Raw genomic sequence first — 20907 nt, 5'->3', positions numbered from 1 at the left:
CTAAGGGCTTCGTTTGCCTTTATTTTTTTTTCTCATGAGATTTCACAAAACAAAAAAAATGAGGATTATGTTTTCAGTAGTGTTTTAAATGCAATAGTGAATATATTAACGTGACAACTTGCATAATTTTTTCTCTTTCCCTTTATTAGCCATCATTAGCCTTCAAATTTATGGGTAAACAACTTTTCTTAGTTTGTATTCACTGTATACAAATTCCGCCCAGTAGGATAGTCCAACAAAATAGCTCTCACCCAAACTTTCCCCAGCCAATATTATAAATAATAATTATGTGATAATTACAATCTCTAAGAGAGCTTATCCTTCATCAATAACTATGGATCTCTCATAGAAACCTGAGACATGAGTGCCTATAGTTCTGCTGTGATATATTCATTGTCTATGACAGAAGCATTATGTCATAATATCTAAGTCTGCATCAGGAGTTATGAAAATGAGTTTTGCCTTTATAAAGTATCCATTTCCATTAGTGCAGCTTGGGGGTAAGTGAAGATGAACAGAATCTACTGAATGGAGATAAGGCTAAATTTGGTTTTTCCTTCCCTCTAAAGAATTTAACTTGAAGTGTAAACACTGCTGTTTTCATTTCAAATTCCCATGTATTCTGAACATCTAAGGGCTTAATTTGCCTTTATTTTTTTTCTCATGAGATTTCACAAAACAAAAAAATGAGGATTATGTTTTCAGTAGTGTTTTAAATGCAATAGTGAATACATTACCGTGACAACTTGCATAATTTTTTCTCTTTCCTTTTATCAGCCATCATTGGCCTTCAAATTGGTAAATGACTTTTCTTAGTTTGTATTCACTGTATACAAATAATCCTCAACAACCCTGTTCTAGGGCTAGGAACATGTTGCCATTATGCTGAACATTAGCAACCTTGCTGTTTGAAATGTGTCCCTGTGGTTTTGTTTTTTGGAATATTAAGAATAAAAAAAGTCAGTTAGAGCCTTTAGATGTCTACCAGAGAATTAAAAATTACATTTTTTTAAAGGGCTGGGCACAGTGGCTCATGCCTGTAGTCCCAGCTACTACAGTGGCTGAGGTGGGAGGACTGCTTGAGCCTGGGAGGTCGAGGCTGCAGTGAGCTGTCATCATGACACTGCACTCCAGCCTGGGTGACAGAGCAAGACCCTGTCTCAAGAAAAAAAAAGAAAAAAAAAGGTCATCGAAGGTGGGTCACTGTATTTCCCTTCTGTTAAGATTTAGCAACCGGAAAGCACTAGAAACAGGCAATTTTTATTATATCCCATTGGTATTTTCAATCTAATAGCTTGGATCAATACTGTAGCTAAGTCAAAACAGTGTAGTCCCATAATCTCTAGACGCGAAATTCCCTCTTTTATGAGAATTTAAATGCTAATCTGGTTATATTTGAAAGTCATTTTCCTATTCAACTTCTGAGTGACATGAAACTAAGTCCCTAAAACACAGCAACAATTCATGTAGTATCCTGGGACACTGAAGGAGAAGAGTGAGCAAGAAACTCGCAAGGAGGTAGGTGGGGAGTCCTAGGGGTCGGCTGTACAGTCTCTCCTCTGATACCTGCATGGAGGTGAGAAAAAGAGGCAGTACCTAGAAAGGTGACAGCAGGAGGAAAGCCAGGGAGCCTTTCTTCTTCGGGAGTTGCTGTAAGGATCATCCCCTGAACACTGATGTCCTGATTTCCACTCTATTATTTTATTAAAGTACTGAGTTGAAGGTCATCAGTGAACTTCTTCTGGCCAGACTCAATATCCTTTCCTTTATCCTCATCCTTTTATTAGGTTGGTGAAAAAGTAACTGCGATTTTTGCCATTAAAAGCAATTGCAAAAACCGCAATTACTTTTACACCAACCTAATAGTTCTTAATCATTGGACCCTACCTTGAACACTCAATGTTTTTTAATGTACTAACTCTCAACTACCTTACTTGGCTTTCTATTGTTTTAGTGGAAACCACTCACCAACACTTAGCTTTGAATAGTCCAACAGTATTAGTCCCTCTTTCTTTCTTCCCACTTAGTAAGCGCACACAAAGTTCCATCTTATTTAATCGTCGTAGCGTGTATGCAGCTTACTGGAGTAATTTAGGTTCCTGATTACATATAATCTTGTATGATCTCTTCTGTGTGTGTCGGGGGTGGGGGAAGTATGTGTATGTGGCTGTGAATCTGTGTGACTCTGTCTCAATCTCTGTATGTATGAGTCGTGTTTGCTCAATCAGATTGTAAGTGCTTAAAAATAGAAAATTTTAGAGGCAACTTGAGCATGTATTTTAGTTAGAACTATGTTCAAATAGTGCTGTTCTTTATAATTAACTTTTGCAGGTCTCTAAAGCTCTCTGAGCCCAACTTTTCTCATTTTTAAAATGTGAATAATAATATTCACCCCCCTAAGATGAAATAAATTCATAAATAAATAAACATATGCATGTAGCATCCAATATACCCTCAATAAATGATTTTTCCTATGTTTTAACTTTTCTCACATCACTCATTCTAGTATTACAATGTTGAGATCAGTTTCAACATTTTAGTTTGACTAGTTGATCGAAGCTAGCAAGGTTAGGAAAGTTGAGATGTACTGAGCTAATCAACTAGACCTTGCTACCACAGTCTCTCAACATGGTATATTATAAAAACATTTATCTCAGTAAGTCACTTCAATGACTAATCAATATTTTATTTTCCTGAGGAAATGAAAATGCCAGGAAAATAGATGCACAATACTTTTAATGTGGTTATGTGTCTTTTAAATATTAACAGAGTTGTTCATAGTGTTATTTGGAAGTGTTTATAATATGAAAAATACAGCATCTAATTTCCACATGAAGAATTCATATGCTATGAGTTATTTTATTTGGGCTTAATTTTTATTTAGTAATTAACAGACTCAGAGATGGTAAAATTTGCTGAGGGAAAGTATACGAACAGAACCTACAAATGGGAATCAAGTAATTCATAAAAACAAAACCTGATGTCTTGACATAAAATCCTAAATATTATACTGTCGTTTTTTGTACTAGTAAAACTAGAAGGATTTAAACTTAATGCACCAATGATTCCAGCCTTAGTGAAATGAAAATGTTTCTTAACCCCAAAAAATCCAGGCTCCTGATTAGCTCATACGAAGACAATTATTTATAATAGCACTTACTGGTAAAGAGAAAGGACTGAAACCTTAGATGGGCACTTAGACGTGACTAAGGCGGGTTTTATTTCCGATCCCAAAGCACTGAAGGGGAAGTCTGCAGTGACTCAGAGCACTATGATGGCCCAGCTGTCCACAGGCATACCTCTCTAGTGTGGAGTCAGGCATCACCATGCCAGAGGGAGGACTCACCATAGAAGAATCAGCATGTATTGACTCAACTGACACAGTCTTACCAGTAGTGAAAGAGAGGAACAATTTGTTAATCTTCTATTTGAAGTTAATTTTCACTGACTCCCAAAGCACATATGAAATGGCACACTTGGTCTAATTAATGTCTGCCTAGCCAGTATTCTGCCTCTGAAAATGATACCAGGGGCCATTTTCATAAGAAGCTTGGTAATTTCTTTCTAATATATAGACCTAATTGTTATTATTATTTTTTTCTGAGAGCCATTCATTCACTGGGGAAAGAAGCAGCCTGCTTTATTTGACATATTTATTTTACAGCCATTTCTCCTGTGTTGGATTGTGTCAGGTAAATCTGTCCAATCAGTTAAGATACTCAGCATAAAATGGATACACCGAGGGAGAGAAGCACACAACACTTACTAGTATGACCAGTCATGGGTATGCTCCTTATTCCAAGGATGGCCACTTCTATTTTCTTATGTTTGTTTTTTGTTATTTTGGAACTTCTCAAATGAATTAGGAAGCAAATACCACAATCAACATGCCCCAAACCCAGTCATAGAAATTTGTAAATAAGCTCCCTGTAAGAAATGATATTTTGTATTTTGGCATATCATTTTTGGCTTAAATGCCAAAATCTTGCTGCTCTATGTCATTTTCTTAATAATTTATTCTATTTCTCTTTTAAAATATAACTTGCCTAAGGATACCTATATACAGATGCATTTCATTAATGAATAAAACATATTGGGGTTAACAAAGATTATAGGCCTAAAAAGTATATTATTTTCCTTGGTTTTGGACAGTCTTGATGAAATGCATGTTTACTTGATAATTCTTTTGGATATGTCTTTTCTGACGCCTCCTTCCCAGGATTACATGCTTCCTCTTTGTGCTCCCTTAATACCTGTTTTTACCTTCTTTATATTTACCTGATTTCGTTTCCGTTTCCTCCACTAGACTCTAAGTTCACTGTGGCAGGGACCATTCTACTTGTCTTTGTCTCTTCAAAATCTAGCAAAGGGTTTGACACATACCAAGTTCTTAAAAAGTGTCCATTGGATGAAGGACCCGTGTTAAGTTATTAATCTGTGATGTTCCAGTGTAATGACTTGTAAGAAAAATGTTTTTTTCTAAATCTGTAAAAATAACATAATTGGTTAATTTGATGAGTAGTTATTAAGATACAAGCCATGGACTGTGTGCTGATTTAGCTCATGGTCTACAAATAGTACAGTGCCATTTTAAAGCCTTAAATGATTGACAACTTTACTTGATGTTATGAATATCATTTACATTAACAATGGGAGCCCCATAAACTTTCTTCAAATTTTTCTTGATAACTAAATATATAAAATGGAAAGGATAAGCATATATATTTCAATATCTGGATTTTGAAATTTGGAGCACAGAGGTGGAGTGTCATTTTATATTGAGAATGGAAAGTCAGGAGACTTGCAACACGTGATGCAATTGCTTCCATGGAATATTTTCAGACCAATAGGAGTTTGCGAAGAACTTTTATGGAGTGTATAAATATTTTGAGCTGTAGGCATCATTACCAGCTGATATTTTCTTTCCTCAGGACCAGCTGTTCAGGAGCATCCCGGACGAGAGCCAGGCACATTTGAGACTTGGATCCAACTAAAGACCGCCGCAGATTCTTCTGCAGCAATGTCGGTGTTAGAAGAAAATCGACCGTTTGCTCAACAATTATCCAATGTCTACTTTACAATACTTTCACTGTTCTGTTTTAAGCTTTTTGTGAAAATCAGCCTTGCCATCCTCAGTCATTTCTACATAGTGAAAGGCAACCGCAAGGAAGCGGCAAGGATAGCAGCTGAATTTTATGGAGTAACCCAAGGACAAGGTATGTTTATGATAATCCTCTCTTGTTTCAAGTGGAGTTTAACTTTCATCTGATCCACAATTACATGTTTTCTTTTTAGACTGCTTCAAGGTAAATATTTTATAAACTTAAGGGAAATACTTGTAACTCACTTCGTGGCTTTATAAAAAGGAAAATTACTTTTTTAATGTAAATGTTTGGGTTAAAATCAAAGTATCATTGCAAAAGAGATTAAGGAAGGCATACTATATATATAATAGGAATACATATATATAATAGAAATATATATATTCCTATTAAGAAACACTTTAAAAAGTTAAACATTTGATCTGCCAAGTCATACTATTAGAGATTAGTTTTAGAAGTAATTGACTGCACTTCAGTCGTCCTCTAATGTGTACCTGGATTGTATAATTTTAAATCAAATCTCTAGTTATATGTAAAATAATTGTTATTAAAAAGAGGGGGATTTCAAGATTTGGTTTCTCACAACTTTAATAAGATAACCATTTGACTCTAAAAGCACACACAAAAAGAAGATTGACAGCATGTGTTTTTCTGATGGAATTGTTATTGCTTAGCTCAGTTTGTAAAAAATTGATTATAAAAGGATAGAAACATAATTAATAAATTTTATATGTGTGCAGCCAAGTGCATCCATGTTCTTGAGAAGAAACTGTGGTATGAAACCAAATGAGAAATAATATTACCCATAGACTTCAAAAGGTTGTAAAACCATTTAGGTTCTATTGTATTGGTACTCTAAAAAATAAAAATGACTCATATGGCAGGCTTTAAAGTGCCATTTTTAAATTCTCATAGTCTTCAGATTCATTTCTGATTTGAAAATCAACAGGCATGCATGAATATTTATAGCCCAAATACCTCCAAACAACTTAAATTGTCAGCATTGAAATTTACTATCACACAATTTAAACATGTAAACTTGAAAGAAAAATCACTTAGAGTGGAAAGCTTGCCTTCTTAAAATCCATGTTCCTACATTTTTCAATGTGGGATGCAACTCATTTTAAAATCTAACGTTACTCTATTAGTACATGGAAAGTTGAGTGAAGGTGGAAAATCTTTTTTAGTGTGTGAGGTAGTGAGTACATGTTTCCTGAGGAAGACTGCAATTTTGCAACATGAGGAATTGATGTTCTCATTCAAAATGAGGAAAATTTAAATGTTCATAAGAATCTCTTTAGGGAAGATAAAATCTCAAGTAAACAGGCAGTATTTAACCCTTTACCTACCACCTCTGCCTTAGAACAGAGAGAACTATATTTCATGCATCTATGGAGACTGGGGCTAACATTATCACCCAGGCTGGAGTGTAGTGGAGTGTAGTGGCTCAATTCTCACTGCATCCTTGAACTCCTAGGCTCAAGGGATCATCCTGCCTCAGCCTCCTAAGTAGCTAGGACACACAACCATGCCTGGCTAATTTTATTCTTTGTAGAGACAGAGTCTCAACATTGTCTGCCTAAGGTGGTCTGAAACTCCTGGGCTCAAGCGATCCTCCTGCCTCAGCCTCTGAAAGCTCTGGAATTACAGGTGTGAGCCTCCATGCCAGGCCTGAACTGTATCAAAATGTGACATATACACTATGTGATTCATCTGTACATAAAAAATTTAGCTGGCAAATGGAATATTTGTGTACAAAACAGCAAACATAGAAAACTAAATTTTAAAACAAAAGCCATATTTGCAGATATACAAGTAAACAGCTTACATGATCATAAAGTGGTAAAATTTACCCTCATGGGCAGCCTATAGCACATTACTTCATAATCAGATCTTGTCTATGTGTTATGAGAATTGCTTTACATTAACACATGAAATATTGCCTAAACAGAAGAAACTTTTTTGTGGGTTGAAAAGGGTTTTAGAGGAGGCCATGGAAGCTCCTTTTTGTACATATTTTCAAATAAAAAGAAACACTCATCCCCTCATTAGACTGATCTCAGTGTGCTTACGCTGGGAAATCATGGGAATATATGTAATGGTTTCCACATTCCCATATACTTTTAGGATTCTATTTTAAAATAAATTAGAACTCTAGGATTTTTTGTCTCAAGAAGGAAAGAAAAAAGGAAATCAATATCAATTAATAGGAAACACTTTTCCTGGAAATATAAAATGGAAGCAAAGTTTTTAAAAATTTTGTTTTGTGTTATTTTTAATGTTAGATCTATTTAACAAAAATTTCCCCTCTAATATCATGCATTAATCTGTATATGAAACAATAGAATATAGTATTATAATTTTTATTCAATGTAAACATAATTTGTTTCCAATTTTATTTTAACATTAAGAGAACAAATCAGGTACTTTATAAAACTCTTTCTTAATCTTCTACTTCTAAGCATTCATTCTTTCTTGCCCAGGAAAATTATTACTTTCTCCATTTTAACATAGCTTTTTCTTTTATTTACTATAAGTAAACTATTTTTTTTGTTTTGTTTGTGTCTTTATAAGTCACTAATTAGGCTTAATTATCTCTGTTTAATCCAGCAATTTCCTCCTTCCTGGGAGAGATTATCACCTTCATTCCACTTTGAATTGGGTTTCTCATTCCTACTTTCAAGGCTTAGCCAGACTGCTCCCCAACATTTCTGATGTGGAGTTGCCAAATTCCATGAAATAAGAGATGGTGTGTATATTTTCATGTCTTTCATAACCACCAAAGACCCTGTTGACAACATGCTGGATGCCCTCCCCATGAGCAGTAGTACTTTGGTGTGAAATAAAAGGAACTGTTAATTTTCTTAGATATTATTGTAAATCAGCGGATTGTATTAGACAAATATCTGATTTTTTTTTAAAGCTCTTTCCTATCAGGCTTGAGACCAAGGTATGATTACCCATAAGAATGCTGAAAAGCTAAATGGTATCTAAAAATAGCTTAAGATATTTCCTTCTGGATCCTTTTGCTATTTCATTAAACTTTACAAATCTATCTTTTCATCTCTAAAGACTTTTATCACCCTCATCATCATACTGCAGGGGCCTATTCTTTGCTTTGCTTTTTTGTATAACTACCTCCTGTATCATCCTTGCTGCTAAGTGTCCTGATTACAATCTTTATATATATTAGAGGCCTAGTCTATTCTTTTTTTTTAATTATCATAATTATACTTTAAGTTTTAGGGTACATGTGCACAATGTGCAGGTTAGTTACATATGTACACATGTGCCATGCTGGTGTGCTGCACCCATTAGCTCACCATTTAGCATTAGGTATATCTCCTAATGCTATCCCTCCCCCCTCCCCCCACCCTACAACAGTCCCCAGAGTGTGATGTTCCCCTTCCTGTGTCCATGTGTTCTCATTGTTCAATTCCCATCTATGAGTGAGAACATGCGGTGTTTGGTTTTTTGTCCTTGTGATAGTTTACTGAGAATGATGATTTCCAATTTCATCCATGTCCCTACAAAGGACATGAACTCATCATTTTTTATGGCTGCATAGTATTCCATGGTGTATATGTGCCACATTTTCTTAATCCAGTCTATCATTGTTGGACATTTGGGTTGGTTCCAAGTCTTTGCTATTGTGAATAGAGTCGCAATAAACATACGTGTGCATGTGTCTTTATAGCAGCATGATTTATAGTCCTTTGGGTATATACCCAGTAATGGGATGGCTGGGTCAAACAGTATTTCTAGTTCTAGATCCCTGAGGAATCGCCACACTGACTTCCACAATGGTTGAACTAGTTTACAGTCCCACCAACAGTGTAAAAGTGTTCCTATTTCTCCACATCCTCTCCAGCACCTGTTGTTCCCTGACTTTTTAATGATTGCCGTTCTAACTGGTGTGAGATGGTATCTCATTGTGGTTTTGATTTGCATTTCTCTGATGGCCAGTGATGATGAGCATTTTTTCATGTGTCTTTTGGCTGCATAAATGTCTTTTTTTGAGAAGTGTCTGTTCATATCCTTTGCCCACTTTTTGATGGGGTTGTTTATTTTTTTCTTGTAAATTACTTTGAAACCGACAGGGAGACTACCAGGCTTTCAAGGCTATACTGAAATATTACACAGTGTACAGAGAGAATGAGGATGTGAAGAAATGTATTAATTTGGTGAAATCATACCAAAGGCCTAGAAGAAGCCATAAACTTCTTGACTCCCATAGATACTTCAAGAGGCAGCCCTTCTCTTCCGTTAAGGGCAATACTTTTCAAGTTCTGTGTTAGACTCTGAAGAAGTTTAGCAGTTTTTGCTACAAATGGACAGGACAAGTTCTAAGCATTGATTTTTTTGAGCACCCTTGATATCAAGACACTGAGGATATGGTATACATAAAAGGCAAAATGTATTGTTTTCATCCTTAGGTTTATATTCTAATTGAGGAGATAGGCTATCTACAGATAATAGTCACTTTCCAGAACACTCACTGCCAAATGACTCTAAAGCATGAATGGGTCATTTTCTAATCTGTACTTTCAGAGATATCTTCAAAGAGGAGGCAGATCTTGAGGTGACTCCAGGAATGAGCGAGGCATGGATTTATGGGTGCACATGGACTGTTGGGAGTCAGTAGATTCGGCTGGAGTGGAGAGTTCATGCAGTAGAAAAGTAATAATAAGTTGGGCCCAGATGTGAAGGAATTTGAATGCCATGCTAAACAATTCAGACTTAACTGTGAAGGCAGTAGGAGTCATTGAAAGTTTTTGGTATGAAAGACGGTGGGAAAATAAAAAAGGGTATGTATTAAACCATAATTTAAAGTAGATTTATATAGCAATATTCTTTGGAGTTGGACGAGAGAGATTTGAAATAAGTTGACCAGTTAGAACCTTGCCATGAGGAGATGAGGACCTAGACTAGTTTGGTAATAGTGGTATGGACAGAAAACATAGAATGACAACAAAAAATAAAGAAAAAGAAAAGAAAGAAAGAAAGAATCTGATGATACCTGTAAATAGCATTCAAATAGCCTTTAAATTGGCAGAAAGAGAAAATGTTACCTTAGAGTAACATTTTAACATATTACTTTTTTCATTTTAACATAGCTTTTTCTCCTGGAGTTAGATATTAACATGTCAATCAGAAGATTGATTAGCCACACAGGTCAAGTCTGTAGCCTCCAGCCAAGGCCACCCCTTGAAAGTGGACCCTTAGAGCTTGGTGAGTCTGGTAGGTTACATACCTATCCCTACTGGGAAATATCAAGGTAAATCAGGAAGTATTAGAGTTAGAATCTGAATTCTAGTCTTGCATTTGATTTATTTAATGTATTCTTTTCATTCCAATTTATATTTTTAAGCACCAAGCCTTCTGATTATGACGTGGCTCCCATCTCGATCTGCCCACAGAAAGAAAATGTGCCAGCTTGCCCTCAGGACTGTTTTAGTCCATCTGGCATTTATAGGTCTTATTGCAAATTAATATATTTGCATCTTGATATCAATCAACAGTATTTTGTGTTCGTTGAGTTGTAAGTCCACTTCTGAGATGTAAATTTGCTCCAGCTTTGCTGACAGATTTCTGAGCCTGCAAGGCCATGGACCAAATTTTGAATTGTGGAAAATTCATCAAGATAACGTGTCTCTGTGAGGCTGCTTGAGAAACAATCTGGTGACACTCAAGCTCTTCAGGCGCTCCTTTCACGGTTGAGATTTTATGTAGAATACACGATGTATGTAGAATCATCGTATAGAATATTTATGCTTGTGATTTCATAAGTTTTGTTTTAGGGTTGCCATTAATCATGCAATTTTTTTTGTCAAGTCTGTGGTAGACACTTGGAAATAGGACATAGTATAAATGTGTGACCTTAAGCTGAATGGCAGGGAAACTTGGCATTTTGGAGAATAGTGTAACCTGGATAGGAAAAGCAGCAAGAATTTGATGTAATATCTTTTTTTCTCCATTAATAAACTCCATCCTAGGTTTAAAACCAACTTTAGGAATTTAGCTTTACAGCCAATGCTAGCAGTAGAAGCAGTAGTATTCTTTATACCTGTTTCTGAGGAGCAACTTGTTTCCTGTGACTTTTGGTGCTGCTGGTTACCTGTGCATGAGATTAGTTATCTTAGGGACATTCTGAGAATCTCAGCAAAGAATCTGTAGCAAATCTGTAGGATGACTTCTTAATAATATCTTTATTTTATAAAGGTAAATATTCTCAATATGTGGAAGTTTTTGGACACATTTTCTATACGTAGGTGGAACAACTCCACAGAAGAATAACTGGAATCGATAGAACTGCTCTTGTATGACAAAATACATGACATTATACTCAAAAGTGCTACTAATTTTTTTTTCAGAGAGGTTTTAATTTTGTCCAAGCTCTACTTTTTCAGAAATGCCTAAATACTTTTGTGGAAGAAATCATTATAATCCTGCAAATCAAAAATGAAATCTGGGAACAAATTTCCAAGTTTAGAAAAGACTGTCAAATTTTAATGTATTAATGCTTTTCCTCTCCTTCTGTTTCTTATTCATTTTGTGTTGCAATAAAGGAATAGCTGAGGCTGGGGAAAGAAAACAGGTTTATTTAGCTCATGATTCTGGTGCCGGCTGAGGGCCTCAGGCTGTTTCCACTCATGACTAAAGGGAAGGGGAGCCAGCATGTGCAGAGATCACATGGTAAGAGAGGACTCAAGAGAGTGGGGACAGGTGTGTGTGCTTTTCAACAACCAGAAGTCTCCGAAACGAATAGAGTGAGAACTCACTCAGCATCAAGGAAGGGAGGGCAAGCATTAATCTATCCATGAGAGATCCGTCCCCATAACCCAAACATCTTCCATTAGACTATACACCTCCAACATTGAGGATCAAATTTCCACATGAGGTTTGGAGGGGACAAATATCCAAACCATGGCACTTAATAATTTTAGATTTGGAGAAATGCATAAATTTTGTAAGTTAAAAAATTGACATAGGTGGTGATAGCTTAGGAGGGATCAGTTTTCCTAGGAATATTCTTATATCTTTTGTTCATCTCTTCCTTCCTTTAATCATTCAGTTAGTTGCTCATTTATTACTTACAACATAATGTACTTGCCCAACACTTATTTATGTATCTACCAGGTCAAAGGCATTGTGCTAGGCCCTAAGGATAAACTATGGAAACTAACCACTGTCTTTCCCAACAGTGTACACAGTTTAGTGGAAGAAAGATGGATATGCAAGTAATTTTAAAACATGGTAATTGCTATTTTACAAGATTAAAGAAGGTGCTATGGGAAGGTGCTATACAGAGAAATGTATGTAGAGCTAAGAATGGTTCCGCCTAGGATATGCCAGTTACACAGAAGCCGTACTAACAATATACACACTCTCTCACACAACTAAGCATGCATCCTTATTCACAATGCTCAAAAACTTGCCAAGTCCCCACCTTCACTTCCTACCAAATTTTTCACTTCTCAGTTTGTTATTTCTGACTCATATATCCCTTACCTAAAGCTTTATCTTAGGCTCAGAGTTCTGTTGTTAAAAGAATTTATTTTTAGGAAGGACACAAGTATGCTTTGTGAAAAATGAAAAATATTTTGATGAAAAAATTTCAAAATGGATTTTGTGTACTTTGATAGGGGACATTGATATTGTCAATGTTTTAAAATTGTTTACATAGTAAAGGTAGTAAAGGAATGAAAACTAGGTCTTAACTTTCTGCTTCTCTATTTACTATCTCTTTTAGAAGACAGTGAATTATTAAAATAAGCTATTTTTCTTATTCATTGCCATAACTGCTATAGCTTTGAATGTAGCTTAGTTGAATAAATATTGGAATATCTACTCTCTTCCTGGCACAATGTTGTGTACTACATGCACATATACCAATATATCTATAATATACATAGTATTTAATAACTATAATATGTAACATAACTAATATATAATAAACATAAAATGCATACTATATCATGTATATAATTTCTATATTATATATATGTATATGTTTGCCATGTGTGATATATGAGTAAAAGCAGAAGGCTTGGATGAGCGGAGCCAAACATTGCAGAAGTAAGACAACCTAAACAGCAAGGAGGTAGAAAACCATATGGTGCTAAAAGGAAAACAGTCAAGTTTTGCAATTGATGTTCTCCTCTAAGTCAGAAAGGGAAGAGATTGAGGTCATCTGAGACTGTAAGTACTTCACAAATAAAGCAGAGCTTAAGGCAGAAATCCAAAGGCAGAACATATTTGGTTATGTAGATGTGGAGATGAAACCAAGCTAAATATAAAGAAAAAAAGTGGAAAAGTTTAGAATGTGGAGCCAAACAAGCCTGTCTCATCTGGAGCAAAGGTGGAAGTATAAATGTTAGGGATGAAGAAACATAAGTTGAGTGGTTGATGCTAATGGGAAAAATAAACACACATTTCGAATCATACATCTAAAAGTCAGAAATTCTGTTAAGAACTTTCTAATGCCTTTACAGGATTCAGCATATGAAAAAGGGTCGCTAGCTAATGACGGAAATAATTACCACCATAAATATTTTACAAAATACTTGGTATAATGATTTAATATGTCATTATGTGTGTTTCATGAAGTGTATCTCAGAGAAGATGGAATACCTCCCCAACACTGACTCAGCACTGCAAATCCTTAGAGTGGTTCCATGGTAATTCTGTGGATTTGGGCAACAATTTTAGCAATTAAGCCCATTTTCTAAACTGCAGAGGAGAGAAGAACAATTATCCCCAGTGACAGGTAAACCATGCCATTAAAAGCAGGTGAAGTATTTGGAACACCTCTTCCTCCAAAGCCACCCTCAAATAATTTTAAAAAATTAAAAAGAAAGCAAGCATTTGCTTACTAGTGATGTAGAACTTTTCGCATTTCTTGCCGGCGCGGTGGCTCACGCCTGTAACCCCAGCACTTCGGGAGGCTGAGGTGGGTGGATCACGAGGTCAGGAGATCGAGACCATCTTGGCCAGCAAGGTGAAACCCCATCTCTACTAAAATACAAGAATTAGCTGGGCGTTGGCGGCACGCGCCTGTAATCCCAGCTACTCGGGAGGCTGAGGAAGGAGAATCCTCGAACCTGGGAGGTGGAAATTGCAGTGAGCCGAGATTGCACCACTGAACTCTAGCCTGGCAACAGAGCTAGACTCCATCTCAAAAAAACAAAACAAACAGAAACAAACAACAACAACAACAAAACAAAACATTATCAGCTGCATAGCGAACAAGTCATTTATTCTTTCCAGCCTTCTCAGCAATGCTACAAAGCAGACCATTGGCTTTTTAGACTGGAAATTCCCAGAGAATATCATGGCAGGGAAGGAGAGGCTTAAGGAGTATCATAAATTGTTAAATGACCACTGAAAGAATCTTCCAGGTGGTCTGTGATTAAACAAGTCCACTCTGTGAAATTTAGGTTAAAGGTGAACATATATTAGATGATTTTTTTCTCAATCCTCATTCTACAATTCCTCATTGGTTACCATGGAAAAGGATTTTAAAAATCTGTCTTACAGATTTAAGATAGATTAATATCCCATATTTAAGGTAGATTTAAGATTTTTCTAGAAGGCCGTCAGGGGCTGAGAAGTTAGGGTGGTGTGAGGGAGCAAGGTCCCCATGGGTCCCCTTCTCCCTTTTGAACAGACCAACTCTACTTCCATAAATCTTCATAAGTTGGGCTTTAAAATAGTAATAATTTTTTTCTGCAAAGAAAGGGATAAAATAATATTTAAAACTAGACTGTCCCAGTTTATGGAAAATATTATTTGTTTCACATATCTTTACAGAACCTAACCATCTGATAATATGAGTCATAACTGAATATCCTTTCAAAATTCTTTCCTAGGGATTAGATGAGCAGCAAACATTTGGGGTCTGTCAGGCATGCACATAACTATGTGAAATGTCAGGAAGGCATCCTCTCTCTATCAGGGCAGCTAAAATTTCCATGCCACCAGTACCCACTGAGTAAAATAGAAACCTTCAGAAATACACATACTCTTTCCAGAAGGCTTATAGTCTTAAACTACTGGTAGAGTACAAACAAACTGAAATGTAACACCAAAATGCCATTCATGTTTTTAAATAGAAGCACTGGCTCACCTCAACTGTCAAGTGTGTAGTGTGATTTAAATGAAAGCTGACAATTATAAAATTTAAGTTAAGGCCCATCCATTGGAAATCTGCTCTTCACTGTCATAATGCCGCAAAGTCCCTTGTTAGTGAATTGAATCAGGTACGGCTGCCAAAGTGAGAAAGGAAGTAATCCTTCTTCTAAAGAAGTCTCAAGACTTCTTCTAAAGCAGACTCAATGCACTACAAGAGCTGTTAAATAATGACCATGGAAACAGCGGTGACTTTGGTAGTGACTCAACCCCTCAGTAGCAAGCAAATACATCTTTGATTAGCCACTAAGGAGATTTATGTGCACTTATGTTTTCCAAATTCTACTTCATTCACTAGAGAAATGGTGTTTCCATCATTCATCAAGTAAAAGTAATAGTTCATTTTCAGAATGAAATGATGCACCTAATGAATTCTGGAATTTGGAAGTTTTGTGTTTTACTTCCATCTTGACCTGTGATGGAATCACAGTGATCTAGAATCATGAATTCGGAAAAGGAAAAAGTGCAATTCTTTAGAGCTCAAATACACAGGTCGCAGATCTGTTGCATCCAGGAAACAATAAATACTTCATTGTAACTCCAAGAACTAAAAGAAAAGGAGTAAAATGAAAATGTAAGCATCTCTCTCCTTCTCTCTCTCTCCCATCCACCGTAGTTATGATGAAAATGCTCAGGTAGAATCTAGTATAGGGGCTAAGTTTTCTGGCTACTTACCATTACTCAAATAAACCAACAAAACAAGACTGGCTCTGGTTGGAGAAAAAAAACCTTTAATGAACATTAAGTCCCAAAACAATAGTTGCATATCTAATTGGTGTGACATTCCAAGAATGTGAAAAGAAATCTGTTTAAGTAAGCTTAGTATTTGGAGTCTACTGAAACTGATGATAATATTTTTTTGAAAAAGCACTTTTATTTTTATTTATGAAACTTAATTGAATTCAGTGATTGAGATTTTGTAGGTTTAAAGCTCCATTTTAGAAAGCACGTACAAAATGACTACAAACCTGGTTCTATAGCATTATAATGAATATTCTATTACTTTTGAAAGACAATGTTTTTAAGTAGAAGAAAAAAAACTATGTACTTTATAATTAACCTAAGGCTCATGAGACAAACCTGTGATTCTTGCCGAATACTTGACTAGAGACTGAATTTTAACGGGCTACAAGAAAAGTAGATCAGTCAAAACTGCTTTTATCATGGAGAAGAAAATTGCAATTTCCTAGACGAAAGTCACTTGGTCCTTGAAATAACTCTCAATGGCATGCAGGAAAAACACTGCCTTGGATATTGAAGAAAGTCAGCAAATGGTTGTAGAATGAATAAAAGACCTTAAAAAAAGAGAAAATGGAGGTTAAAAACCCGTTGCATATTGCACAATGTTTGACCCAGACATAAATTGTTTTGTCATGGTTGTAGCATTTTCTAGTTGTGTGATCTCAGGAAAGTTGCTTAATGTCTGTAGATCTCAGTTTAATGGAGGTATTGATACTACTTGAGAGGATTCATAGAAATCTTATATGAGATATAATTTATTACCTTAATCACTTACCACAGTGTCTGGCGTAAAGTCAACACTCTATAGATGTTAGCTTTCTATATCATACTTTTTTAAAAATTCAAAAACAGGATAGAATTGCCTATAATTTAGTAACACAGGAAAGCATCAGTAGGAAAAGATAGTAAAGTAACATTCTAATGAATTAACTATGTTTGCCAAACGGTTGCTACCAGCACATAATATAATACCAGGATCTGTCTACTAAGCACGTGTTCTACCCCAGAATCATATTAGCTCTTTGGTTAGATCGTTTCAGAGGTCAGCTTGATTTATCTGCAAACGTAACAATTCACTGAAGCTCTAAAGAGCTTAGTAAGTTGTCAGTTTTTTCGGGTAGTAACTAGAAGAAGCAGAATTCCAACCCAGATTCCTCTTCCACTCCATGGTCTTTCTCATCGAATAAACACGGGGTGAGTGGCAAAATCAAAGCCTTGTGTGCATGAGGTCTCTGTGCCATCCGTGCGCCTTGTCAACTGGCCCTTTCTATATAAAAGGAAAGATATTGGAGAACTATAACTATTTTAAAAGACAGAAAATACAAAGCTTGCCAAAAATAAGCCATTTATTTTATGCCTTTAAGACTAAAGGTATGTTTTTGCAGGTACTCCCTCTGATACAAAGGAAAGTAAGACATTCTGAGCTGTTCCATAGGATTGGAGCAAAGTAATGCAGAGCTTGGCTAGTGTGACCAGGACCTAGGCAGAATGTTAAGGTTGGGAAGGCTAGTTCAGAGTTGGGAGTTTTAGAATTACTTGCAGAAATTTCTTCTACAATCTTACTCTGTCCAAGAAACTTTTCTTGACAGAAATTCTTCAAACAGAAATGTTTTCCTGGGCACATTTGGTCAAATACCTGGTCATGGCTGTCCTGTGGGAAAGCCTGGATTGCTCTGAAAGAACTCTTTGATGAGTTACATAACAGCATATAGCAATGGCAAGTCGGCAAATTCTTGGCTCTCCCTTATAGTCAGTGCCATGGAAAGAGTCAAAGCTGCTTAACCTCCAGCACACAACAAAGCACCAGATAGTAATGTCCTTTGCCAAACCATCCTTCTTAAAAGCCTCTTGTCCTTTTATTTTATTTTCTCATAATCCCTGGCAGCTGATAGCAAAAGACAAAATCTAATGACAACATTCACAACAAAGAACTGAGTCAGCTAGTTCAGGGATTTGGCTTTTTTCCTTTATTTTCTCTGCTCCTTTCTGCCAGCTGATCTCTTCAGGAAGTGACCAAAACATAGTTTTTCTTTTTTTTTTTTCTTGGAGTACAGTAGTGCAATCTTGGCTCACTGCAACCTCTGCCTCAGGCTCAAGCAATCCTCCCACCTCAGCCCCCCATGTAGCTGGGACTACAGGTGTAAGCAACCATGCCCAGCTAATTTTTGTAGTTTTTGTAGAGACAGCGTTTCACCATGTTGCCCAGGCTGATCTCAGACTCCCGAGGTCAAGCCTTCCACCTGCTTCGGCCTCCCTAAGTGCTAGGATTACAGGCATGAGCCACCACGCCTGGCAAAACATAGTTTTCCTTGTCATATCTTACAGAAAGTTTTTTTCCTTATGAGAAAAAAGAAAAACAAACCATTTAAAAATAAGCAGAGTATATTTGGAAATAAAGATATGGAATTATCTCATAGAATCATTGAAAGACCTCAAACTTGAATTCATATTTTGAATTACCTGGAGCCTTATGCACAGGTTTAGAAAATATCGATCCTAAAATTGAGCTTTCCAGGAACCCTTGCCCCTTTACCAGGCCACTGCAAAGCCTGTCTGAAGGTGGCTAAGCCTCCAATGAGAAAATAATGAAAAGCAAAGAGTGGTTTTTGTATTCTCTCTTCGCTATGAGACCATTATACCATAAATGTTAACAATAGGGAACAAAATTATAATAAAAACAATGGGAAAATTAATGCTCTTAGTTGCAAGATCTGAGATGCTAGCTTTCTCCTATGTGATGTAGGGTAGGCAGGTGTGAATCTCAGCCTCAAGTCAGAAATGAGTTTTTACTACTCAAAGCTTGGCAGGAATATGATGAAGGACAAAGAACTCTCTCAAAATGGAATATCTTATGGTGAACTGCAAACTTGAGAGTAACGTTTTTGAATAACACAGTCATATATGACAGCCCTTAAAAGTTTTAGGACATAGCTCAGTCTTGCTAGTCTCTAATAGACTTTTAAGGAATAATACTAATAATACAATAATGACCTTTTGTTCTCTGAGATTATAGAAATCCAGTTCTGTGTGATAATACCAGAATAGTAGTATTCTAACATAATTGCTATTTTTCTTTCTTTTTAAAAATAATTTCAACCTTTATTTTAGATTCAGGGGACACAGGTTTGTTACCTGGATATGTTGTATGATGCTGAGATTTGGGTTACAATTGATATCATCACCCAGGTACTGAGCATAATACCCAGTAGTTAGTTTTTCAACCCATACCCCCATCTCTGCCTCCCTCTCTAGTAGTCCCCAGTGTCTACTGCTGCCATCTTTATGTCCATGAGTACACATTGTTTAGTTCCCACTTATAAGTGACAACATGCAGCATTTAGTTTTCTGTTCCTACATTAAGTTGCTTAGGATAATGGCCTCCAGCTGCATCCATGTTGCTGCAAAGGACATGATTTTGTTCTTTTTATGGCTGTGTAGTATTCCATGGTGTGTATATACCATATACTCTTTATCCAGTCCACTGCTGATGGGCATCTAGGTTGAATCCACGTATTTACTCTTGTGAATAGTGCTGTGATGAATATACAAGTGCATGTGCCTTTTTGTTAGAACAAGTTCTTTTAGGTATATACCTAGTAATGGGATTGCTAGGTTGAATGGTAGTTCAAATCTTAGTTCTTTGAGAAATCTCCAAACTGCTTTCCACAGCAGCTTAATTAATTTACATTCCCACCAATGTTGTATGACCATTCCCATTTCTCCACAGCTTCCCCAGCATCTGTTGTTTTTTGACTTTTTAATAACAACTGTTCTGACTGATATGAGATGGTATCTCATTGTGGTTTTTTGTTTGTTTGTTTGTTTGTTTGTTTGGAGATGGAGTCTTGCTCTGCCACCCAGGCTGGAGTGCAGTGGTGCAATCTTGGCTCACTGCAACCTCCACCTCCCGGGTTCAAGTGATTCTTCTGCCTCAGCCTCCTGAGTAGCTGGGATTACAGGTGTGCGCCATCACACCTGGCTAATTTTCGTATTTTTAATAGAGATGGACTTTCACCATGTTGGTCAGGCTGGTCTCAAACGCCTGACCTTGTGATCCACCCGCCTTGGCCTCCCAATTGCTGGGATTACAGGCATGAGCCACCGCATCTGGCCCTCATTGTGGTTTTGATTTGCATTTCTCAATGATTAGTGATGTGAGCATTTTTTCATGTATTTGTTGGTCACTTGTATGTCTTCTTTTGAGAAGTGTCTGTTCATGTCTTTTGCCCATTTTCTAATGGGGTTATTTGTTTTTTGCTTGTTGTATTAAGTTTCTTATAGATTCTGGACATTAGACCTTTTTGTTAGATGCAAAGTTTGTGAATATCTTCTTCATTCTGTAGGTCACTTGTTTACTCTGTTAATAGTTCCTTCTGCTGTGCAAAACTTTAATTAGGTTCCATTTGTCATTTTTTTTTTTTTTTTTGCAATTGCTTTTGAGGGCTTTGTCATAAATTCTTTCACAAGGCTGATGTCCAGAATGGTGTTTCCTAGGTTTTCTTCTAGGATTCTTATAGTTTGAGGATCTACATTTAAATATTTAATCTATTTTGAATTAATTTTTGTATGTGGTGTAAGGAAGGGGTCCAGTTTCATTTTTCTGCATATAGCTAGCCAGGTATTCCAGAATCATGTATTGAATAGGGAGTCCTTTCCCCATTGTTATTTTTGTCAACTTTGTTGAAGATCAGAGGGCTGTAGGTCTACAGCATTTCTGCACTCTCTATTCTGTTCCATTGGTCTATGTATTTGTTGTTGCACCACTACCATGCTGTTTCAGTCACTGTAGCCTTAGAATATAGTTTGAATTCTGGTAATGTGATTGCCTCTGGCTTTGTTCTTTTTGCTTAGGATTGCTGTGGCTATTCAGGCT

At 36.4% G+C, this 20907-nt stretch overlaps 1 protein-coding gene across 2 annotated transcripts in view; it reads left to right on the top strand.

Annotated features, from left to right (window-relative positions):
• The first annotated feature begins 419 nt into the window (after positions 1-419).
• ASB5 (ankyrin repeat and SOCS box containing 5) overlaps positions 420-20907 on the top strand; it is a 59764-nt gene continuing 39276 nt past the window's right edge. The window contains exons 1-3 of one of the 2 annotated variants that reach the window (XM_054485378.1): positions 480-500; positions 1016-1195; positions 4932-5216. In XM_054485378.1, the coding sequence (XP_054341353.1) occupies positions 5021-5216 (196 nt within the window). In that variant the 5' untranslated portion in view covers positions 480-500; positions 1016-1195; positions 4932-5020. Of the gene's footprint in view, positions 501-1015; positions 1196-4931; positions 5217-20907 lie in introns of both variants that reach the window. The other variant, XM_054485377.1, reaches the window with a different exon arrangement.

This window comes from Pongo pygmaeus, chromosome 3, assembly GCF_028885625.2.
Source record: "Pongo pygmaeus isolate AG05252 chromosome 3, NHGRI_mPonPyg2-v2.0_pri, whole genome shotgun sequence".
NCBI lineage: Eukaryota > Metazoa > Chordata > Mammalia > Primates > Hominidae > Pongo > Pongo pygmaeus.
Note: the sequence above shows the minus strand (reverse complement) of the source record. Positions and strands in the feature narration are given on the sequence as shown.